Here is a 25,295-nt window from a genome sequence, read left to right as displayed (position 1 = left end):
TTCTATGAAATATGTGATGTCCCTCCCAATGCACTGTGGATAGGGATGTTCCTTTCAGACACCTAAGGGAGATTTTTGAGCAGGAGGCTCACAGGTTTTCTCTGGGCCTCCAATACGTAATGCACACAGAGCTCAGTGCGTGTTATGGGCACTCATGCTGTTTACCAAACCAGCCTTTATTGCTGTATGTAACAGCTACTGAAGCCTGGGGAAAATGAGTGCTGTAAAATGAAAGTACATAAACATGTACTTCTGTGGATCACTGGAACATGCTTACCTCTCCTTCTGCAATGAAAACAGTTTTTAAGTGACTGTGCCAGGTGACATTGAGATAATTGCTTTGGTTTGGGCCTCTCCTTATATTGGATTGAGAATGCAGGTGCTAAAAATAGAAATAAACGGCATGTGTTCATTTTCTTCCTGGATAGGATAAAAAGCTGGGAGGTTGACAGTCCAAGGGAGCTGTAAATCTGCCTGCTGGTGGCTATCGACCTGGCCCTGATGAGTCTGAAGACAGTATCCCTTGCTGTAACAGCACACAGCTCTATGTTTTATTTCAGTAAGCATCCTGCATCTTGGAGATTTCTTTAGTTTGTTTCAACAAGGGTATCTCGCCAGGATTTGTAGTCTCTTCAATTTAGCAAGTAAGCAAGCAGCAAAGAAGAGGGTTACTAATGAGTGAGTCATGCATGATTAGTATCAGCTCTGGAGGGCAAATTTCCAAAATCTGGAGCTCTCAGAAACTTATTTACCAAGAGAAGTACTGAGAGCCTAAACCAATCCTTTGCTTCTCCTCCCCCTCAGTAACAAAAGCTTTGTGGACTATCACATAAAGCTGAGCCAGTTTTAATTACTTTACTTAAAAATGAGAAACCTTATAAAAAGGTGATGTGGAATGTCATTTTTTTAGCATGGCTTTGATGCTGTGTGGAAAAAACCGTGAAGGAATGAACATTGTCATAAGGCAAGGTAAGTGACCAGCTGCCCCCGTGACTCTAGAGGCCACCAGCCTGTAAACCTAGAAGGTTTTACCTCAGAAACATGCTTTTATTATCACAGGAGGGAGGGGCTGAGGTGCCAGCCCACCTCCCACTAACGAAGCTGGCAGACATAAATGCACTGGTGTCTGCCTTTCTGCCAGGTCAACCACTGCTCCCTCCCTGTGGGAATGGCCCACAGTCTGGGCACCCTTCACTTGGTGGGGAGGCCCCGGGTGACTTCTCCCACCTCTGCCGACAGTGATGGTGTGCTTCGCAGTGAACTGCTGTCTGGGGACATGCTGGGAACACTCATTTCCCTTTCCATATGCGTGTTACCTCACGACCTGTGAGGCGTCGAGGGAAAACATGGTGGCAGGGAGCCGGGCTGCCAGTGGTCACCAAGGCGGCGGGTCAGGATGCGGGGATAAGCGGCAACCCTGGGCTCGGAAGTGGTCCCGCGGGACAGGATGGAGAGAGGCGGTGCCGAGGGAGGGATGAGGAGAGACCGCGTCCTGCTGGGGGAGAGGCAGGCGAGGCGGCAGTGCCGTACCCGCCGCCTCCGCCCGCCCGCTCGTTTCCTCAGGGACACAACAGTGCGGCAACCACGGGGACAACCGGGGCCAGAAGGGGCGCAGGGCCCCCCTCACCCCTCCCCCGCCCACGTCCCCGCTCCACCAATCCGCTGCGCCTCCGGCCGGGCGGGGGCGTGGCTTCAGCGGGAGAGCCGCTCTATGGCTCCGCCCACCTCACAGCGCGTGGTTGGTAGGCGGGTGGTGCGCGCACCCCGGCTCGCTCGCGCAGGGTAGCGCGCGGCTGTGCCACAAGGCAACAAGTGAGCGCTCCCCGCTCCTCCGGCCGCGGCCGCCCCGGTCCCCCCGGTACCCCCGGTACCCCCGGTCCCGCAGCTCCACCGGGTGACTCTGCCCTCTCCGAGCCCCTTCCCTTCGCTCCCAGCCCCGCTCCATCCGCCGGCCCCAACGAGAGAGAGGCGGGACGGGAGGGGACGAACCCTCCGCGGTTGCCGCCCCGGCATCACCCTCAGGTGCGGAGCCGACGCCCGGTGCGGGGTCTGGCGGAGCGCGGCGGCCGCAGCATGGAGCTCCCCCGGGTGCTGGGGCCGCGGTAGGGCGGCAGGCCGGGGAGGGGGGACACCCTCACCGCGTTAAGAGGCAGCCGGCGGCCGGACTAAAGCATGGTGGACGTGGAGGCGGCGGCAGGAAGAACCCCGGCAGAGCCCCGCGGCAGCCTGGCAAGGTACGTGCGTGTGGAGGTTTGGTGGCAGCGCTGCCTCCTCGGGGCGGCGGGGTCGGCGCCGCGATGGGGCGTGAGAAGGGAAAACCCATCCTTTTCTGCTTAATTTTTACCTTTTTACCCTTATATTCCACATCGTGAGGTTTTTCTTCCTCGTAGCTTGTTTGTGTACTGACAGATACAAGCTGAGGGGAAGCGAACAGAGAGGTATATGTTTATTTGGGATCTTTTAACATGTATTTTCCCTTTCTTAATGTATTTTTCCTCTCCCTGTGGGGGAGGCGACAGGCGGTGGGAAGGGTGGGGTTAAACCGCGCGGACGCGGAATCTCTGCCCTGGCGCACAGAAGCATCGGCAGCCGGCACATGTTGCAACAAACTCGGCGAGAGCAGGGCAGAGGAGCAGGCTGTGGCCATGGGGGCAACTTAAGCCAGCTCAGCCGCGTTGAACGACTGTATGTTCGTCGTCGCTTCTTTTATTTGTTCTTACACGTTTGTTTTAACGTGGGGAGGAGGAGCCGGTGCTGGAACCGTGAGCTTGTTGTTCCAGAGAAAACCTGGGACGTGGGGTTGCTGCAGTGCTGGGTGCTGCTGCAATCCTGCCCTTGGCTGGAGGGGAGGGACACGGGAGGACGCGGGCACGGTAGCGCCCGTCGGGTGTTCTTCGGGGGCGGGTGTTGGAGGAGCTGGAAGGCTCGCACAGCTCCTGGGATCGGCTAATTAGTCGGCTTTAACCCAGTCGGTTAATGATTAATGTCTGCTAAGCGTTAGGATGTTGCTGTCACACTACAGTGCTGAGTGGTGGCTGTGAGCTACGGACTTCGGTGAACCTGAAAGGGGAAAATGATATTTTTTAGTAGAATTGGCCTGAATGTATCACGAGATGATGCTTTCTAGCCCTTTGAACTTCCGGAGACATGCCGTACCCCGTCAGGAGGGGACTTCAGGTTACTCGCTGTGATTGTGGCCAAACTGCAGCTCGCAATTCATTAGTCATCCTGCAAAAATTTATGGTGAAAGTTATTCGAGTAACCCTTTAGGCCGGCTTCCCAAAATGCTCAGTGCTGTTGGAGTTGATTATTAAACATTAATGTTTAGGTTTAACTGTGCGGAGTAAGAGCTTAGTTGGTTCGGTTGGGTGGCTTTTCCCTTCCCCCTTTCTTTTTATATTGGACAGAAAGTGGGTTTGGGCACAGAAGAGTTTAATGTGGACGTGGAAGGATGTATGCATAAAATTACATGCTAAATATATAATCTGAAAGTTGTTGAGGAAGCATGATTATAGCGTTCTCCTGTGGGGAAATTTCTGGTTAATTATTCCTCCCCTGTCTTAAAGAGGGACAGCCTCGAATTTAGTTATCTCCTGAAGTTGCTTAAAACGGTTTCGTGTTCTTGTTGCGGTTCCCGTTTTGCGTCAGGCAGATTTTCGTGGTGTCACGGAGGGTGTGTGCATGGGTGGGGTGAGGAGAGACATGGCACTACGGTGAGTGGTACAGCTGCAGCAGTCCTTTGCTCGGATGATGAACTGGCTGCTGGCAACTCTGACTCCTTGTCACCTTCGTGACCCAGCATGATGCCTGTTGAAACTATCGGGGGAATTGAACTAGCTCCGAATTATTACCAAATGCGTAGAGGAAACAAAACGGAGAATCAGCTTGCGTTTGTTCGTCAGATGTAATCTCTGATGGTTTGTTTTGATTTCTGTGTTTCTGATTTTCAAGTAAGCAATTTGAAAAGCGAATATACTCTTTAAAAAAACACAAACCAACAACAAAAAAATTGCACTGGAGATGAATTAAGGTATGGAGTGTTTGTCTTGTACTTAAAAATACAATGCTGTTGGTTAGAATTGAAATGCTTTGGCTTAAAGGAAACACTGATTTTTCTGCTTGCTTTGAACTTGCAACTTCCTACCAGAGATGTTGTGCAGTACTGTTGTACAGCTATACGAAAGCTGCAGACACTGCATGGAGTGATCAGAAATGAGAATTTGGCATTTTTGTCGCCTGTGAACTGGTTTTGCTTGGGTTTTTGCTTGCTGCTTTTCCCATTGTACTGTAAGCGGATGAGGAAGACAAGGTACAGCAGCAAGGTAACACTACTGAAGGGACTTGCTTTGAAGGTCGTGTATTAGATGGCTGAGAGTGCTAGCTAGCCGTCAGATGATGCCCTGTCTCATAACAGGTACAGCTCAGCAATCTCCCTAGAGATTGTTCCCAGTAAACACAATGTCACTGGTGGTCAGAAATTTTGTTGCCTTTAAGCTCCTCCTAAATTTTTTAAATACATCTGGGTAATGAAGATACTGCTGAGATCAGTATAAAAGTAGTGCTTGCTCAGAAAGGCTTTAATGAAAAATGGGAAGTGCATAAAGTGGCTTTATATTCTATGCTGAAAACATATTTGCGGTTGACTGCATGAATAAGTTACACATTATGTATATGGAGGAAAAAAATAATGGATTTGAGTGTTCATCTTCCTGCCTACCCATCGGACTCCTTGGAGAACAGTCTTTCAGAGGAGTGCTCCTCCATGGTGACTTGTCAATGCCAAGACCATTAGCAACTGTCATTTTACTGCCACCTGGTGCAGCTGTTTTTATAGTGGGACTAGCTCTGATAGTGATTTTTTTTCCCTGTTGGCTGCAGGAAGCCTCTTAAAGAGCAAACAGTGGTGATAAAAGACAGTCTATGTCAGTGCTGATAGTGTTGAAACTTAAAACGTAGTCATATGTCTCTTACCACAGCCAATATTGTCATTATCACAACAGTCAAAAAGCAGGGATGGCTTGTCACTGGGAAATGCACTTGACTGAAATCTGTATAGCTGTATTTCTCCAAATTAACTAAAGGAGAGGAAGAAGATTGAGCAGTATCAACTAAAATCCTCAGCCAATTTCTATGGTAACTTGTTCTTTTTCAGCAGATTACTTGTTTTTTTGACAAATGTGTCAAATTATCTTGTAAAATCTTTGCTTCAGACAGTTTGTGAAACTTCACAAAGTTAGTTTCTTGATGGGCTGCTTCTGTGTGCTGTCACACTTGTGGGTTTTGATTGAAAGTGACTGAGCAGCTATCAGAAATGCATCAAGGGTTGATGTTTCAGATCTCTTACTGCATTTGGTTATGTTTCCTGCTGTAAAAATCTCATTAACTTCTCTTTCAGTTGAAGTATGTGGCTCTAAATAGTAGAGCTTGGTAGATTTCTCATGGGTTTGTCACACACTTACACTTTTTAAACTGTGTAATTCAAAATCCTGCCAAGGATAGGCCAGAGGGGAGCTTACTGTGGCAACAAGGTCATAGTAATCTTTTTCATTTAGATTGGTATGTTTTTGTAGGAAGCACAGAATATTGAGGGGGGGTTGGTGATGGGGGAAAACTGTATTTTATTAAAATAATGAGCATTTTTAATGTTTATAGTTTTCATGTGAATGTTTCTGGGAGGTCATTAGGCTTGATCACCTTTCAAAAGCTTTAAACAGTCTTTGTCCCTTTCATAGGCTAACAGTTTGGGATTTTTTTGCCTAGTATGTCTATTTTATTTTCTGTTATTATAGAATAAAAGTACATGAGTAATTTTGAAGCAAGAAGCCATCTATATGCATTTTGAATTTAAACTTTAAAAAAACTTTTTTTTCAGGTATACCCAATTTTAATTAACATTTAAATAATATTTTTAACCAAAGTGTTACCAATTAATTGAGGAAGAAAGTGCAGTTGTTACAGTTGTGGGCCTGAGAAATCACAGAGTTAGTATTTAATGTACCTAGGGTGTTGTAGGCTATGTTCAGATAAGTGCTTCACATGGTCTGGAGAAGGATATGTGCCTGTGAATGCAGTTAATAAAAATTACTAATGTAACCTCCCTGTTATGCCATGTTCTGACCTCACAGGTACATATTTAGATGCTTTTATCAGCCTACTACTACTTCATAGTTGTACTGCACAATCCTTATGAGCTTAAAACCCAGCAAAAAATAACCAAGAGAAGATGATGATATAATGAAATGCCCTTCCCATCATTCTTGTATAGAATGAATAAACAAATGAAAGTTGGGGGGGGGGGGAATCTGTATGTTCTATTCAGGCACATTTTGCTGTTTACATAGGACAAACTGCTAGGTATCTTGGGCTTGATCCTGTACTTCTCTTGCATTCTTTTCACTGATTTCATTGGGCCTTCTCGGACTTTAAAGACTAGTAAGTAAACCTCCCCGAAACTCCAGTTCATGTAAAACCCAGTGAGAAGACTGGATCATTAAAATGTCTTGTGGTGAACTGTGCTAAAGAATTGAGTTGATGTCTCATGAGAGGCAATTAGCATTTAAATAAGAAGAATCCCAGTGTGAGGGGTGTGGTGCTGAAATCTTTAAAGGGAGAATTGATGAAACAATTTCCATCAGCAGTTGGTTAAGAGAACTTTGTTGTTTGAGAGAAATACAATAGCAAGAGTTGAAAAATATTTAATTTGGAGCTAGTTTTGATCATCTTTGTAAATAACTTCTGAAATTTAACAGCTGCTTGATTTTAAACTCACATAAGAGTTACTCTGAGAGTGACTTGACTAAATCACTGCATTTGTAAATCAACTACCAAACTCGAATGAGTCTTGGATTAATTTTTTTTTGTGGATGACTAGTTTTATTACATTTCTAGAAAAGATTAATTCTTACTGGTTTATGAACCACCAGAGGATGTGCATATTTGCATGCTGTTTACAGTAACAGTGTGGTATTGGAAGCTGATGTGCCCCACCAGGGTGTGTGTACACATGTGGGATGCTCAGCTTCCGCAGACAGCTGCCATTCAGCCTGCACTAGGTTGCCTGCTTGCAGCATCTTCATGTAGCTTGATGCAGTTTTGAGGTATAGCTGCTAAAGCAGCTCTTCTGTCTGCCTCTGTGCCCACAGGCTGTTGTGTGGTGTAGCACAACAGTGCCCCCCAGTTTGTTTGTACAGCTGTGTTGAGCGGAACTGAGCAACCAAGTGGATTGAAAAAATCCTTTATGTTTGCTTGTCTTCGGGGGTTATACGTAATGTGACACTGAGCTTTCCAAATATGGGAATTCATGGACTGGGGAAGGGTGGGGGTTATTTTAATATGGTTTAAGGTGTGGCATGGCTGAATGTCAGGTTGTATCATGAATTTAGTGCTGTTTCATTTTACTTGAGCAATGATATTTTTAATGTAAAATTTGAATATTAGGAAACAGTAATGGAAGGCTATCTTTGGAATGGAGAATGCTATCGCAAACTTATTGTTGATTTGCTTTTGAATAAAAACAATTAAGAGACATGCAAAACAGCTTAAAGTTGATTACTCAAATCACTCGAATGTAGTGTATACTTTTAGTTGGTGTGAAGGTAATATGTACAGAAGTAGTTCCTGCTTGGATTCAGATGTGTCTAATTGGGTTACGTGCTTATCTGCCATTAACAAAACCAGGAGTTAGCTGCCTAGCCTGCTTAAAGATCTTTACAAAATCCTCTTGGTACTTACATGAATCTTTAGCTGCCTAAAACTGCTGGAGAAATTGTACCTATTTTATTAATGGGCTGCAAAGAGGTTTGTATCTTACAAGTTTGAAGGAGGAAAATAAACTTCCCTACTTACAGCTCCAGTGATTTTCTGAACTTTAAAGGAATTCTTCAGGAAGATTAAAAACCTTTTTTCCCCTTTACATGCTAATTACACTTGAAACCAAAACCAATTAAGGCTTTTCATGTATTTGCATTTTAAAATGTAGGTTCTGCATTCTTTAACATTCATTTAGTTCAGTACTGTAAATTCAGAGGCAGATCCTAGAATTCTGACCTGAATATTCACAATATGAATTTGGTTTGAATTTACTTTTGATGGAGTAATAGCATAGCACTTTCAGGGAAACATGATTTGAGATGTCTGGGAAGATGACTGTCCCAGCTGTGTATCCTGTCACCCAGCCACTGGCTGCCATGGTAGCACTGGTGTCTGTTTTTATTACTGATTACCCAGTAGTAATCAGGGCCACTAACTTCATCAGACATAGCAAGTTATACCGACCTTGCTTTTGAAACATGGGGTTTAGTAGTGTGGGTTATGTCTGACTTTTAACATGGGTAAGAAGACAAAGTAGCAGTAAAATAATGGTGACCTTGAAGCATGGTCCATAAAGAATGGCTTTGTTGACTAAATAACGGTCTCTATGCAAACATGAAAGTGGTTGGAGTATGGTTAAGGCAGTATTACTGGTCTGAAGATAAAGTTGGAAAAGATGCCAGGAGGAAATGGATTGTTTTATTTTGGAAATTATGGTTACCTGCATCTTGAATGGGAACACTAAATAACCTTTTTTATTTCAAAAGTAAGACCTCTTATCTGTCCAGCAGACATTAATTGTATAAATGTTCATTGAAAGCATCAATCAGGTTTGCAATGTGTTACTCATTTTTTATTGCCAGAGCTAGCACTGATCAAAGTACTCAGTATCTGGCAGGAGGGCAGTTCATTATCCACTTCTTAGCTTTCTAGTAATTATGATAACACTCAAATTTAAATGAACCCCTTAACAAAGAGCAGACCACAGTAGGAGTAGTGGAAGTGGGTGCGTCATGCTGGTTCACTGCTAACCTACTGACTTGATTACAAGAAACGTTAGAGAAATTCAAACCCCAGGGTGTGTCTTGCTGTGGTTGAGGTTGCCAGCCAGGCTAGCTGCTTCTGGTGGATCAGGCTTGTCTGTCCCTGCCTGTGGGGATCTCTGGATGAAGGTGGGAACAGCATCAGTAGTGTTGTGCTGGTAAGTGAAAGCTTAAGATGGGGAGGGATCTGCTGTGGTCTGGGATGTGTGAGTCTTCTCTCTTCTGCACTGTTACTGGTGTTTGTGCAACACAGCAGTGAGCAAATCTGGTGATGTGAACTGGCTGAAAACTAATTGCTGCTTTGTTAGGTTCTGTATCATCCTCTTCAGCAGCCTGAACTGACTCATCACAGTCATATCAGTGCAAAGTGGGATGGGAATGTGCAGTTTACAGGGGAAGGAGTAAATTACAGGAATGTGTCAGCCCTGACTGAAACTGTTTTAAACTGCCGTGAAACTGTACCAACTGACTCGTAATCGGTGTGGTGAATGAAATTAATTTTCTTCCAAGAAGTGTTTCTCTGCTGCCACCCAGTTAAACCTCTTCTCTTGATTATTACTTGTTCAAGCTGAAGCCTTCTCAAAGGTACGTAAAAATCTAAAGTTCATAAATCGGAAGTTAGCAGCTCTGGGTTATTTCTAACAAATTGCACAATGACGTAATTCTAAAGCTTGAACTGACCTTAGAACAACACGTGAATTTTGGTGTTGGTTTTGGTTTTGTTTTGTTAATACTGGATTGGGAAAACCAGGTCACTTTCACTACTGCGGGCCCTCAAATACTGAAGTATTAACCTTTAATATTAGTATTTATGGCAACTTACCGACTGGGCTTAAACCATGACAAGTTGTTAGTGTACAAGCTTGATGCAGAAAAAAACAAACCCCAAACCCAAAACAATTAGCCCAGATCCTTTTTACTGTTAAACAAAAAGCCCCAAACTTTATCACAAGGTTTGATTGGTTTTTGGGTTTTTTCCATGCACTTAGGAACACTTTCATAGGTGTTTAGTGTGGCTGCAGCTATGGCGGCCTAGAATGGTGATACTGGCAGAATGCACTAATGTAGAGGCACTGCCATGGTTTACATTGTTATATGTAAGGGAGGTGTTCATGTGGAGCTCTGTTGCTTTTTTTTTTATCCCTAGAAATTATGAAATCATTTTTTATCCCTAGAAAATCATGACTAAATTCCAGTAGTACATGTCAGCAGAAAAATAGAAATACACATTAAACATGGGATTGAATTTATAGTCTATAACTATTTTGTAATGACCACAGGGCTTTTCTTGCATATACCTTGATCTTCTAAGAGAAATATTTTAAACAATTCAGATATGAACATTCTTTCAGAAAATCCAAGGATTTAATTTGAGCAGGTTAAAAATATATACATGTATATATTTAGACAGAACTTGCATTGAGTTCAATAGGTACACAATATTTAAATGCCAGCTTAATTAAACCCAGACCTTTTGAGATGGACATCTATACCAACGTATAGATAGGGGTTGTAATGATTAAGTGATTTACTGGTAACTGTCTAATTAAGAATGGATAGAAAAAATAGGTAACTTTCCTCTTGAAGTTTTTGTGGCATTATCAGTTTGATTCGGGGTTGGAAGTATTCAATTTGAGATAGTGGTGATCTGGTGGTATCCATCTGCCCAGCAGGGATTTAATGTAAACTGGTTTTAGTGAAATGAAGACACTTGTTTTCTTGAATTACTTTGTAATAGTTTGATGTGGTCTTTGTGGGTGTTGCTGTAGTTTTTGAGCAGAATGATAAAGTCAATAAAATGTCTATTTCATAGATGTTATAGTGTAAGGTAATGCTCTGGTAACTTCTCTTTCACACTGAAGGAGTGAGCAGGAGGGAGGCAGGCACCTGGAATTAGTCAAAAAGGGAATTAGTCAGAAACAGGAAGTCTTGCAGTATAACTTTGAAGATTTTAGGATCCTGATACTCAGAACTTACCATTCAGCAGTAAATAGAAGACTATTCAATCTTAATGCCACAGCCAGAAGCTGTGACAGGACAGTCTTGGAACAGCAGTCAAGTAAGCTATAAGGGGTGGGGAGTTTTGGATTCTCATTATGCTTTTGCAAACTTCAGTGTAGTAGGAATTTCCCCACCTTTTTGTAGCAGCTTCTGACAAGGTGACTTCTTGAGTTTCATCCTAACATAATTACTGTGAGCAATGCCTTTAAACATGTGTTATCTGATTGCTTTGAGAAGCAAGACTGCAGAGAATAAACCTGCTGACTTGAGGTAGTAGTAGTCAGAGAAATTTAAATGTTTGTAGTGCTCACAGATCTTTTCAGATAGCTGCAGGGTCTGTCTGCATTGCACCTAGAGGAGTTGGATTCAATGATAATCTGATCGTCTGCTGACAAGGTTGTAGGATGGTATTCTTAGCTAGTGAAGACAGACTCTTAATCCATGCGGTTTGGAGTCTCCAGTGAGACCTGGTGGCAGAGCTTAGTCAAATCTGGCTTATGCTATAAAAGAACCTTGTTGGAACATGTTCTCTCTACTTGGTTGTGGTTGTGACTTGGATGAGGTTTGAGAGGCTGCAAGTGGAGTCTTGCTTTGTTATTTCACTTCAGAACTGTAGCTTATGTTGGTTGCATGGTGACTTCATTGTCTTTGTGTCTTCCTTCTGCACAGGCTCTTTTTGAAGCGGCTGCCTAGCATGTTTGGAAGGTGTTCTATGGATCATAGGAAACATGAGATGGTATAGCTTACATAACTAAGCCATTTCATTTGTATTTACATGGTGCTAGATGATGGTCACTCTCAGCCTGTGTGGAGAAACCTGTTCCTTAGTTTAAAATATCAGTGGTTCACAAAACTGGGCTGTAAGTTACAAGTCTAGATTGTATTTGGAGAAAATGCCTTCATTAGATGTTTTTATAACATTATGAAGTTGCAATGGTGATGTTAATTTCTACTTTATGTGCTGTTTGAGGCTGTTCCTTAATGCATTCAATCCACCACAGGAAACATAATCCCAATAGGCTTCTTGAAATGTCATCTTCATAAAATGGTAGCTCGTACAAGAATGAATGAGAAGAGAGCTGTTTAGATATGGACTGTTGCTTTAGTGCTTGATAAAGTCGGCCAGTGTTTAGGAATAGATTCTTCCATTTTTCACCATAGTGTTTCCTTGCCGATGGCAAAAGTTTGGATTGTTGACAGGCCTCCTTTTGATGATTAAAACAATGAGCCTTGTCAGTACTACATTACAACATCTTGCAGGTTTGTATTGAAGCCAGTAAATTAGCACTGGATTGAATAGTACATGTTCATTAGATCAGCTTGTCTTAAGTATATTTATCACTAAAGAAAAAGTTTCTATAGAATACTGGATTAAATGCCACATGGAGTGAGACATTTTCTGTATGAGGAAGTTGCAACAGTTTATATCTTTCCTGTTTTTTAACACCATCTCAGTTGGAAACCAGGGTTTTTCACCCATCTTTGTGCAGACATATGTTTATTCAGCATATTTTTAGAAGCTGATTCTAAGCTCTTATCCCTGTGACTGTAAATGTGATGTGCCAAATGAATTGGGAGTGAATGGTGCAGTTATTTCCTGAAGTCTGTAGGTAGCTCCAGTGTTGCTGCTGCTGCACAAGTTTTTGTTGTGATTGCCCCTGGCAATGTAGAACTCTCTTAAAAACTACCAATGAAGCTGAGAGGCATTATTTCGAAGCAAGAGCACATTTGAAAGCCCTTCTGTAGAAACAGAGCTACAAATGGTTATCAAGAAAGGAAGCACAGTGGAGGGCTCTGTCCCTCTGCCTAAGGTCACTCCCATTCTTGGAGATGGCTTTCTTTCATGTAAGAGGCTTCAGTTCTTCCATACCAGTTTCAGACTTGAAAAGACAGTCTTGAGATTGTAACCTAAAAGATTAACCAGTGGTAGAGCTGATGGCTCAGCTTTACCATAGCCATTGTAAAGCTGCTGTGTAAAGCAGATGAGTTATGTGGATGAGGGTTTGGTGGAGTGGAAAATGGTAACAGTGAAGCAGTACCTTTAAGGCAAAGGATGGAATTGAGCAGATAACCACAAAAAATGCTTGTTTCGTTGCAAGATTGGCAACTGTTTAACAATCCTCCTTTACTCTGGCAGTTTCAGTTTTATTTTAATTTAGTTTATGAGGATTTTACTAATTATTTTCATCAGTCTGTCTCGAGAGGAGCAGAATCTGTCTGGGAATGGAGTTATGGCATGGATAACAGGAGCAAAGTAAGATGTGTAGCACGAAACTGATTAAATTGTTTATGATTCCATATAGTGTAAGCTTCATTCCCTTAAATTATAGGACATGGTCTGGGAGTAACAAGATTAGTTAATATTTGGAATATTGAAGCTTCAGGTCCAGTTAATCTTTTTACCTGACAGCCAAAACAAATGTTGATTAGTCATAATTTCAGTGGTAAAATTTGTGGGTGCTGGAAACTGATTTGAGAAGATCCAACTTCATAATGAGTTACAAGACAGTGATGACTTCTGATAAACTAAATGGCAAAAGCTCAGCATCATCCACCTGCTGTGAGGGTCTTGGACAACCAGTTACATATGTAGGTATTTCAAATGAGGCAGCTTTCTAAGGTAATGGGAATACACAGAGGTGTGTGTGGGAAAGTTCTTAAACGTTGTGATTGTTTTGGAAGTAATCTCTATTTAAAGCTTAGCAACACTGAGGATATTGTGTCCTTTGTGCCTTATACCCAGCCCCATTGATACATGGCTCTAAAAATGTTTCCGCAAATCTTTATTTGTGAGCTGTAAGTGCTAAATGCTTTTTTGTTGTTGTTGCCATATCAAAAAGTGACCTAACAGAAGAGTGCGTATGTGGGGAGGACAAGGTTAGTCAGAAGTGCAAAATAGTTCCAGAAATAAAATCGCTAGGACTTTTATCACAGTGAAGGAGGAACAGAGGACAAAGGTTTGGTTTATATCTGGTATGGCAAATGTACATGGAGAAAATAACTACAATTTTTTAATGCTGCGTTTTCCAAGAGTTCCCCTCTTGCGTGGTGATAGAAAAGCGATTCCAAGTTCTTGCTGTGTGGAAAATTAATCACCAGTGGAATTCATAAAAGTCGAAATGCATTCAAAGAGGGATTGGACAAAGTGGGATTAGGTACAATAGCAGTAATAAAGCATGCTCCAAATGCAGTTCCTGGCCCTCCTTAATACCTTACTGCAGAAAACCAGGTGAGTATTACTAGAGAGATGCTTCCCTGTGCCATTTGGGGTTTTGGGTGTAGTTTTTCTGGTTGATTTGCTTTTGGGGCTTTTGGTGTGTGCTTTGAGCAAAATATGCTGAAGATGACTAATGGGAAACAGAATATGAATCTAGATTGCCTTTTATTCAAACATAGTTCTTTATGTCTTGGGCTACGTTCTAAGAAAATAGAAGCACATCCTTCCCTGGTCTTGGTATTTACTAGGATCTTGAAATTCCATGTCAAAGTTGTGTGGGTATCTTTGAGTATTAAAATATTGGAAGAGTAGGTTTTCTCCCAGAACAATAATATGCTGGAAGATGACTCAAAGCAGATATATTAAATTAATTAATGTTGAACATTAGCTGCTCTGAATGTCATTGCACTTTTTGGTGCTTTGTGTAGTGTGTTAATCTCTAACTTCAACTGGAGCATTGTTTCAGACTGGTGCTTGGAGAACATGGAAAAGAAGAGCTATTATTAAATGTTTGTAGCCACTGTGATGTGCTTCTGCAGAAGCAGAATGCTGATTATCTGTTCAATATTTGCTAGTTATTATTATGATCTTAATTACTGTTGTGTAAAAGTGAACTTGCATAAGTCTTGAGGTGGAAAAAGTGATCTGATTGTGTGTTGCTAGAAATAGTGTCAAAGTTCTTTAAAGCTGGAAATAGTACAGACTTATTATAACAGCCTGAGACTCTTTAACATCTTCATAGTCTAAAACTGGTGTTTCTCAATCTTTTTACCCCTGAATAGAACTGATATTGGGAGAACTGGTGCATCTCACAAGGGGTTAGAAGGACTAGGTATGGCTTGTCATGTGTTTAATAGTATCTTCAGAACCGAAGTGTTGCTGTTGTATTCTAGCACTACCGGAGCTTGTGCTCTATGTACAACTGCTATAAGGGATATCAAGCTTCACAATGAAGTTATGTGGTAGGACCCAAGTCTCCCATAGCCTTGGTTATAGCTAGCCTCTGCAGAGAAGGTGGCAGGATCTGATGGATACCTGAATTACTGCTTTGTTTTGCCAAATTCCTGATAGGTGAGCCCTGGACTAGTAGAATGATAGGTGTCATACCTACAAGAAATAAGGATTATCTTATCTTTTGTCAGCCCCAGTGAATAAGTGGAGTTTTAACGCCTGGGTTTGGCAGTCAAATAATGTAGACAGCTTGTTCAGCCCACTTAGAAAATACAGGTTAATTCCTATCTTTAGTAGAAGATACAGATATTTGCAGTTCAAGGTCATGGCTTCTGGCAGACTTGAAGAAGGTGAAATTACACGTTTTACCTTGCATCTGTGCAATCTGTTCAAAGCCTGGTGTTACATGGCTGAGTATAATGTCATTGATGCTAGGTAGCCTCTTATTAGAGGGTGAATGGGATTATGACTCCAGAACCAAGGCTCAGTTCCTGGTGTGTTGTCATCCCTGATGGAATAGGGGACATCTCTCTGCTCCCCTACTCTCTGTTGTGTGCTTTCTCTGTAGCTGCTGTGGTGCTTATCTGTTGTGCATCTCTGGTCATTGTTAGTATTCTGCTGGGTTAGTGATGTGAACTGATTTATGTAGAGGCCTGGCAGAGCACCAGAGCCAGTGTATGAGGTAGGGATTGGGCCTGAGTTCTTGGAGTCAGAAAGGGAGGAGGAGAAAGTCTCCATCAGAAGGGAGAGGTCAGGCGATTAGATCGGTTCAGATGCTTGTAGATCCACAGCCTGGAACCTCTGCAAGAGGTGAGGGCTGAGGCAGGTAGTCTAGTTAAACATTGTTCTTTAATTCTGTGGTTGCATGAGTGTGCCTGAGTTTGGTTTAGTGCCTTGAAGTACATCTCTGCTGCTATGGCTGCATCTGCTGTGGAGCACTCTGTGAGTGCAGGAATGCTTATGCAAATATATGCAATGTGGGAAGGAGCACTACCTGAGGTAGCCCACATTGTGTTATCTAATATTCCTTTCCTAGTGGAATAATTAATTGTCAATGCTGAATATTCAAGCTGGTTTAAGGGAGTTTTGCTTTGGGTGGTTTGCTTAGCTATGAATCTCTATAATATGCTATTGAGACTGCTTACTGATAGTCACAGCTTGCTTCTACTGCTATTGAGCTTTCATGTTGAGATTTGAGGTTAATAAATATTCATAAGTAAAAGCATAAAGACAGAATGTCTTAATGGCAAAGGATTTGTCTTGGAGAAAAAAAAATTGATGGTTGGTACATGTAGAAACACGATTTAAACTTATTTTTAAATTGAGTTATAACCTATGGCTGTTGTCTTACTTGCCATTTGCTCCTTGAAACTTTCCTTCTTTATGTAACAAACAGGAATACTGTGTTTGTTCATCTTGCTGGAGGAGCTTGTGGTGTATGCTGGGCAGTGGAAGGGAGCACAGGTCACTGTACTACCACAGGTTACACTGGCTTTTGAAAACAAGCTAACAGACCCTTGCAGTTGCTGTTGAGGATTGCAGTGTATGAACCCACTTGCTGACCTGAAGCTGCTTTTGAGGATCCTTGCTGAGTGGTGCTGCATTACATCATGCTCAGTGGTGCTGCTAACAAAAATTACTCCTTTATTTCAAAAGGGAAATGATGGAGTCTGCCTGCAATAACATAATAATTCTTTTAGGTGTTAAGCTTTAGTCACCAGCATTCTGATTGCACAATGTATCATGGGCTTCAGCACTTCAGAGCAAGGAAGATGACTTTTCTCAGTGTAAAGACACATGAGGTTACAGTTGCTTTCCCTTTTTTAGCTGTCTTCTGAAGGCTTGTTCTTTGATTACATGCTATAGGTATATTCTCATTGCATAGCAAGTGGGAGCTTGGGATGGATACTGTGTAGAGTGAAACTGTGTAGAGTGCTGCAGAAGATGCTTTGATGTACAGTTGGGTATCTTAGAGGCTCTGCTGTCTGGGAACCTAAACATCAGTAAAGTCAACATAAATGATCAATATTTGGTGTATGAATATATGGTTGTGTAAGAAACTATAGACTAGAATATTGTTTATTAAGATTTATGTTAAGCCCAATTTAAAAAGTAGCCAACAGACACTGATAAGATCACCGCCAGGTGCCCAGGAAATCGCATATGTGAATAGCCAAGATGACCACCAGGTGCCCAGGAAATCGCTTATGCAAACAGCCAACAGACACTGATAAGATCACCGCCAGAGACCCAGGAACCGACATGAACTCAGAAGTAAAGATGTATAAAAAGGGGCTGTTTGAACTGCTCAGGACGGCAGTTGGTGGAGCGCAGACTCCCCTGTCGTCCAGCGCTGTATTTGCTCATATTCTACTTGCTATAATTAATAAAATTTTAATTGGATTATGATCCGTTGTGGTCTTAATTTATAACAGTTGTCAGTCAGGTTGCTAAATAGAAACTTGGAGTAAAAGAAAGTTCTCATTTAGGAAATGGTGCTCCTGAAGTTGTCTTATGATGTCTCAGTTAATGTGTAAGCAACCAGTTAATCCTCTGGCATTTTAAACACTCAGTGGGTGTTCCATTGAATATAAGCAGAATGAAATAAGTTGGATACAAAGCTGGTGTGACTTTTCAGGAAGAAGGGCTTTTGCTTCATTGCTAAAATTGGTAGGATTGACTGTCAAAAAAGTATTAATTTGCCACTTGCGTTCGTGGTCGTGGATGCCGCCCTTTGTTCTGATGGTATTTCCAAACGAGCACCTGCTACCTTGAAGGTTTTACCATCTATGGTAACATCTTTAACTCAAATCCTTGCTTAAAAACTGTAGGAAAGAAAGACTGCATTGTTCAGGGTCGTGATTCAGATTGGGATGTTGAAGCAAGTTCCATTCTTTAGAGTTCCTTTTTGGATTTATTGTAGGCTGCACACAGTGAGTGCAGATCTAGGTGTGTTTGTTTTGGTATCTTGCTGTAGAAGAGTAGTCAGTGCACCCTCTGAATCCACTGTTTCATGGCCCCTATCCTAGGGAGGATTGCTTTTTCTGAACTTGTAAATATAATTTGGATTTTTAGCCAATCCTTTGCAACTTTTGCTTTTTCCTCTTCCCTTTTTGTCTCCTACAGCTAAACCTCAGTAGAGGTTTAGGGTTGTTTATGTGCATAGTAACATGTTAGTAGCATCAGTTAAAAAGCTAAGACTGTCATCACATGTTTTCACATTCTGGCTTTGTGAAGTCATTATGGAAAATCAAGTGCTCACAACAGGGATAATCAAATTCCACAGGATTCCAACTCCAGTGTACTTGAAGTTAAAACTGATATTGCGTGTGCACTACATTAGGGGCTGGTACACTTGGATGTATTTGTGGTTTTGGCCTCCTCCCTATGTAACCCTGGTCAGGGGGCATCATGGCCCCTGTTTGTGTAAATTCTTGCTTTCAGAAAAGACTTGTGCGTAATTAATTCCTGGGACTAGATGGAGTGTGCACACTCGATGTTCAAGGAGCATTTGGACAATGCTCTTGGATATATATGGTTTTAACTTTTAGGTTGTCCTTGTGGAGTCAAAAGTTGGATTTGAGCCTCATGGGTCCCTTCCAGCTCAGGGGAGTGATTCTGTTGTTCTCATTTCAGGCCAGCTATTGTAGACTTCTGAACAGGTTCCTTGCAGGCTTTTGCAATACATTTACTCTTGAGATAAAGCGTAAAATAATACTGTTTTAAAACCACCTGTGAACAGTTTCTCATTATTTGCATTAATCTTATTTGGATTTAAAGGCATTTGGAATCTATTTGTAGCTCACAGCTTCTTTGTAATACCTGTTTTCTTCTGTTGTTCATTGTGTTCTATTGATTGCTGCCTGCTCCCACAGTGAAGCTGTTTTTCTTACCAGGTTCCACTAGCTTGCCATTCCCATCCATGTTTTGATCTTGGTGCTGCCTTTGTGGCTCTGTAAATCTGTTCCCTTCTATCACTACCTTAGTTTTTACTGAGTGAAGTGTAAAAGAGTGAAGCTGAAGAGGGCAACTCTTCCTTTCTCTCCCCCTCACTTGCCAATTTCTGCAGAATCAAACTTACCAAATACAGTTTCTATAGCAGAACCTTGTTTTATGCAGAGTATAGTTAATGTTAACTTTTTTTTTCCCCCTAGCCACATGGATGTTTTCTAAAGGCTTTGAACAAACTGACTTTATGTATGCAGTGATACTGACGCAGAACTCCATGCAGCTGGAAGTTGCATAAGCAGAAATGTGATGATTTGTACAAACTTGAACTGATTGCTGAAATGGTCTTTACATCAGTGTGGCTGAGAGGTTGAAAATGGGCATTGAGAAACTGTGTGGGATCACCTTTGAGTGTAGGTAACTCTTTACCTTCCTCATTGAAGTTGGAATAAATTCCTGCTGTATTTTCTGTTTCTCAGGATCTGTGTATTGTGATTTGCTTTACTGATACAGTGTTTACTCTCATGTTCTGCTTTTTATGCTAGCTAGCTAAGTGTTCTAGCCCCCTTTTTAATACCTAAAGCAGCAGGAATTTTTTCAAATGGAGTGTTGCTTTGTACTGCTTGCCTCAGTTCTTCAGCAGCACTTAGTATAAAAATACATTGGATAGATTTAAGCATGAACCCAGTCACTTTTAGTTTGGTTTTGGCTTTCCTAACAGGTCTTCCATTCTCAGCAGTCAAAAAAGGCAGCTGGGAATTTTTGTAATATTAATGCTGATAGAAGAAACTGTTACTGGAATAGGATAAAGTTCTTGTGTCCAGATTGCTGTCACTAAGCTGTAAGTAGGAAATGAGCGCTGCCTTGTATTCCACAGTGCTGCTCCTTAGCAAGCTGCCCTATGCACAAAATCTCCATCGTGCTGGTGCTTTGGTCAATCATTAGTGTCAGCAAAGCAGATGAAGAAATGAGATTTGCCTTGAGACCTTATGGTGTGTTTACTTGAGGGGGGACAGGGGACTGACCAATGTGGGGAGAAAACCAACAACAAACCTAACAACATACCCAAAAACTGAATACCCCCAAACAAAAAAGCTCACTACCCCACTAGCAACATGACAAATGCAGCACACCCTCCATTGTGATTGATAAAACCCCACGTTGACAGCTTTCAATTCTCAAAAAGGATGCTTTCATACAAAGTTGTGGGGGAATGTTCATGTCTTGTAAATCTCTTATTTGTATTGTGACTGTCATGTGTTACATAGGTTTTCTCAGAAATACTAATTTTACCACCAATATTCGATAGCTTTGGAAAAAGGAGAATGAAGGTTATACTGGAAGTACTTATATGTGGGTCTGATACCGTTTACTGTACTTTATGGGATGGAACCACAGTCATCTTGTGAGACTGCCAAGTCTAGCAGTAAATGGAGGTCTTTCTGTGTGAGTTGCCTGCCTCTCGCTGCAGGGGATTGCGAGGCTACATGTGAAAATCAGGAGGATTGGAATTGAAATGCTTACCCAGGAGACTTAGTGATTTGAAGGATTTTGTAAAGCAATTGAAGTAAGTCTTTGCAAACGGTATCCCATTGTCTTCAAAACAGTCAAGCATCATCCAGATGACTTAGAGGTGTTGAATACTCATAGCTTAGTAGCTGGGGGATGTGACAGATAAGCTGCTATATCCTGGAAAATGAGGCTCCTGACAATCCTGTGTTTTCTAACTGTTACTTGGGGGAGCTTTTTGTTCTAGTGAGAAGTGCTATAGAGGATGGGGTAGATAAGCATTAATGTACATGCTGAACTGCATGGAATAGTACAACACACGGGACAGCTGCTTCTCCCTTTCTACTGAAAGGGAATAAAACCAGTATCTAATGACCTGGTTTTAGTGGAAGCTGCTGTGGCAGTTGGAAAAGGAAGATAAAGTTTCTGTGAATTTAGTGTGGTCAGGCCAGTACTTCCTGACAGTTCAGTTGTTTAGCTTAAATGATGGCACTGACCACACATGGGTTTGGTTTTGAGGTACAGAAGGAAACTGCTTTAAGGTCAGAACAGCAAACTTTATAGCTGCATGCGAACTGGATGTTAAATAACCTAGATCTGGCCTGAGTGTATGCACAGATAAATATGCAGATGCATGATGTCAAATGAAGGAAGAACAGGGATTTTTTGCTCAGTAGTCCATTGAGTCTGGCAGTGGCTTTTTAATTAAATTCCAAAGTACTCCCCCTCCTTTAGATTTAATGACAATTCAGGGGTCAAATGAGGGGAAAAGAGTTTACTGATTATTTACTGGCCACTTTCTTATACTAACTTTTGCATGTCACTTGCTGAGGAGTAAAAGAAAGCAAGACTTGTCAAACCAGAAGAGACCAAGTGTCAGTCTAGCTTACGTGTCTGGTAATGACTGGAAATAAGATGAAGAGCAAGTACAAGGTGTACTTCTCAAGCATACCTTCCTGACTACTGCTGTTGCCCTGTGATGTCAGGAGCTCCGAGGCAGTGTTGGAAGCTGGGCTTTTAACAGTGATTGTGAATCTTTTTCATGAGGTTTTTCTGGTCTTCTAATATACTTCTGGCTAATGAAAGCATCTTTAGCAATGAGTTCTGTATCTGACTTCAGTGCAATCTTACTTTCTTATTCTGAATTATTTTCTAGTCTGACTTCCTAATTCAGAAGGAGGGCTTGTTGCTTGTACGTTGATATACCCCATGGCTAGTAAACAGATAAGCACAGAGGAACACCTTGTTTTCATGCTGCTCCTTGCACCTTTCGTTCTGACAGCTGTGGAAGAAAGAAGGGTTGGTCTGTTCCTCTCAGTAAAAAATGGAGATGGGTCATAGAATAACCTTTGTTACAACAGAGAGAGGTACACTTACAATCCCTGGTCTTAAATGAATAGGAAACCTCTCCTTTTTTGACTTCTTCTTGGTTTCTATTTCCTTCCTTATTACACTTTCATTTTCTGGGGCCATTCATTTCCTTTTACAGTTGGAGAGAGGAGAAAAAACTATTGGAATTCATGTTCTCTTATGTCTGCAGAGATCTGAATACCAGCAATGCAGTAGCCTGTTTTGTCAGCCTCTCTCCCAAGGAACAGCCAAGTGAAATGGACAGAAACTAATTGTGTGCTTTAAAATTCAGCTCTGCCTGTTATGTATTTGGAAGGTCTGAGAATGCGAGTATAAAAGCTTGAAACTTAGTTTAAAAATAACTGACCTTATCGTATAGCAATTTATTCTATACCCTTAAGCTCACCTTACTAACAGGAAAAAAATGTTTCTCTGCCTTTGCCAAGCTGAGGGCTCAGATTCTAATTACTATACAGACCAGTGTTTAAAGGAGACTTAAATGAGGGACAAAAACTGCTGGCTGCCTTAGGGACAGCAAAATGTTCTGTAAAATTCCTAAATAACAAATGGCAACTTTACATCCTCACCAGCTTTTTGCGGTGCACGCCTACAGCTAGTAGATGCAGTCTTAGAGGCAGGTTAGTTTTTGCCTTTGGGGGGGGTGGTAGGTAAGCTCTGGTTTTAGGCTGCTAACTTCCATGTTCTTTGTCTGAAAGTAGTTTGTGGGTTTGAGATGAAGAACTTGATAGGGAAGCTAAAAATGTGTTGTGTTTTTGTTCCTCTTTCCAGATATGAGAAATGAGTGTTGGACGCAGAAGATTAAAGCTGCTGGGAATTCTGATGATGGTAAACATTTTTATTTATGTGATTGTGGAAGTCTCAAAAAGTGGCAGCCAAGAGAAGAATGCAAAAGGACGCGTTATTATACCACGCAGCAAGTTCTGGAGGAAATACACTCCTCACAAAGCCTATTGGAACAGACAGCAACAGAAGCTTGAGCTGCTCTACAACCCTATTCTGACCTTGCTTTCCAATATGACTGTGGAAGAGAACTTAGTTTCTAATGCGAGCATTCTCAATTCCTGTGACCCTGACCCATGGGTAGCTTCAGAGATTAGTGACTTTGCAAACTTGCCAGACAGATTCAAAGACTTTCTACTATATTTGAGATGTAGAAATTATTCATTATTAATGGATCAGCCAAACAAGTGCAAACATAAACCTTTTTTGCTGCTGGCTATTAAGTCGCTTACACCCCATTTTGATAGAAGGCAAGCCATTAGGGAATCCTGGGGCAAGGAAATCAAATCAGGGGATGTGACAGTCAGAAGGGTCTTCTTACTTGGACAGACACCACCAGAGGACAATTTCCCTGATCTTTCAGACATGATAAGATTTGAAAGTGAAACCCACCAAGACATTCTCCTCTGGAACTACAGAGACACTTTCTTCAATTTAACTCTGAAAGAGGTGCTGTTTCTCAAGTGGGTCAGCAGCAGCTGTGCAGATGTCCAGTTTATTTTTAAGGGTGATGATGATGTTTTTGTGAATACCAATCAGATCCTGGATTACTTGAAGAGCTTAACAAAGGACAAAGCCAAAGACTTATTTATAGGCGATGTGATCAAAGATGCTGGACCTCACAGAGAAAAAAAATTGAAGTACTACATCCCGGAAAGTGTTTATGAAGGGTCATATCCTCCATATGCAGGAGGTGGTGGGTTTCTGTACTCTGGTGATCTGGCATTAAGACTTAATAATGCATCTGACCAGGTACTCCTTTACCCTATTGATGATGTTTATACTGGAATGTGCCTTCAGAAGCTTGGGCTTGCTCCGGAAAAACACAAAGGCTTCAAAACATTTGATATTGAAGAGAAATACAGAAATAACATATGTTCCTACACAAACTTAATGTTAGTACATAGTAGAAAACCTCAAGAAATGATTAAGATATGGACACGCTTGCAAGATCCACACTTAAATTGTTAAAGCAATGTGCATAAGTGTCTTAAGTACAAATAACTTTCCCAGTTTGGGTCTGACTTTCTTGGTGGACCAGTGAAGTTCTGTTTTAATAGTTTAATTTTCTCTGCAAACTTTTTCCAGTACTTCTGAAGATAAGAATAATACTAAAATTTGACTTGATGGCTTGAAGACTTGGTCCTGACTTTCCACTGTCCTGGTGGTCATTATGTTTCAATATTTGTCTTAATTTGAAAAAGGACTTCAAGGCTGTAACTAGCTGTCAGTGACTGGTTAGCTGTATTGGGAACAGGGATTGCCTACTACAATGCCTCTTTCGTGAACTGTGATGGTGGAAGATAATTTTTCCTTGAGTAGTGTCTGTGTGGGGGTGCTTGGAAACCACTGTCAGATTGAAAATTCACAAATTGGAAGGATGTAGTTTTAAGTATGAAACACTCTTACGAGACTTCAGGTGTTGGATTTTGTAGTTTATGGGTTTCAGTCTTTTTGCACCCTGGAACAGTGTTTTCTCCTTATATTTTGTGCAAAGCGTGCCTGCGTCTGACAGATTTACCCTTTTATTAGATGATGCTGTTGGGAACACCCCATAAAAGAGCTGAATATATAAGGAACAGGAAGAACAGATTTTGTTTGGGGCTGGGCAATAGGTACAGTTAGGTCTGCTTCAAGCTTACAAGAGGTAAAGCTGACTTGTTGCTCATGTTATTTATGTGAAAAGCTACTCTGGTCGGTCCTTGCTTTCTGTTTTGGCACTAAATGTGGTCAGGTAGCTCGACTTGATGCAAATAAGTGAAATTGCACATTGCTTACGAGAGCATGGTTTGGATCTCCTATAAAGCGGTAGCGAATCTAGAATTGTGCAGATCCTAAGAGTTTGGGATTTTGAAACAAACTTTGAAGTTGCATGATGTTTCATGTAGAGTTAAACATGTTCTCAAAACTCAGAACTTCTGTATTTCCACATTTGCTTATAAGAGTTATTCTAAATAGTGGTTGCTTCCTTTGTATGTGTAGAAGTGCCTGTCTATTTATTGTTCAGATTGAAGACCAAAACATTTTCTTAAATATATATATTTTGTGTAACATTTTGTTTGTATAGTGTTGTCACTCGGATATTTAAATAGAGCATGGTATTTTAAATCTGAGATGTGTAACATGTTAAATAAAGCTAATTGTTATTTTTGAATTTGAAAAATAAAATGTGATTTAAGTATTTCTTGGAATGCTTCATTTGAGACAACGTTGACTTTCAGGGCAGTTGTGCTCCTACTGCATGGCATTCAGTAACAACACATTTCAGAAGCAGAAGGCTCTGATTTGGCAAATGAATGCTTGCATAGCAGACTATCAGGAAACTGTTGTTGCAGTTGTGCATGGATTTGTTAGATGCTGTAATGGATGGACAACTCTGGCAAAAGCAAGGGAACATGAAGTGCTGCAGGAAAAATAGTGTGTACAGAAATAATTGCCTGTACAGT

The 25,295-nt window shown here is 41.5% G+C and overlaps 1 protein-coding gene across 5 annotated transcripts; it reads left to right on the top strand.

The window, feature by feature from the left end:
* The first annotated feature begins 1,782 nt into the window (after positions 1-1,782).
* On the top strand, positions 1,783-25,030 carry B3GNT2 (UDP-GlcNAc:betaGal beta-1,3-N-acetylglucosaminyltransferase 2). 5 transcript variants are annotated; one of them, XM_005147429.3, is made up of 2 exons: positions 1,783-2,234; positions 22,618-25,030. In XM_005147429.3, exon 2 carries the CDS (start codon positions 22,627-22,629, stop codon positions 23,818-23,820), a length of 1,194 nt encoding a protein of 397 aa, XP_005147486.1. In that variant the 5' UTR covers positions 1,783-2,234; positions 22,618-22,626; the 3' UTR covers positions 23,821-25,030. The 5 variants fall into 5 exon arrangements, with proteins under 5 accessions (XP_005147486.1, XP_030903452.1, XP_030903453.1 ...); XM_031047592.2 differs by lacking the exon at positions 1,783-2,234 and adding an exon at positions 2,592-2,685; XM_031047593.2 differs by lacking the exon at positions 1,783-2,234 and adding an exon at positions 3,034-3,054.
* The last annotated feature ends 265 nt before the right edge of the window (positions 25,031-25,295 follow it).

This window comes from Melopsittacus undulatus, chromosome 3 (assembly GCF_012275295.1).
Source record: "Melopsittacus undulatus isolate bMelUnd1 chromosome 3, bMelUnd1.mat.Z, whole genome shotgun sequence".
In the NCBI taxonomy this organism is placed as follows: Eukaryota; Metazoa; Chordata; class Aves; order Psittaciformes; family Psittaculidae; genus Melopsittacus; species Melopsittacus undulatus.
This window is presented reverse-complemented; position numbering and strand designations above follow the sequence as displayed.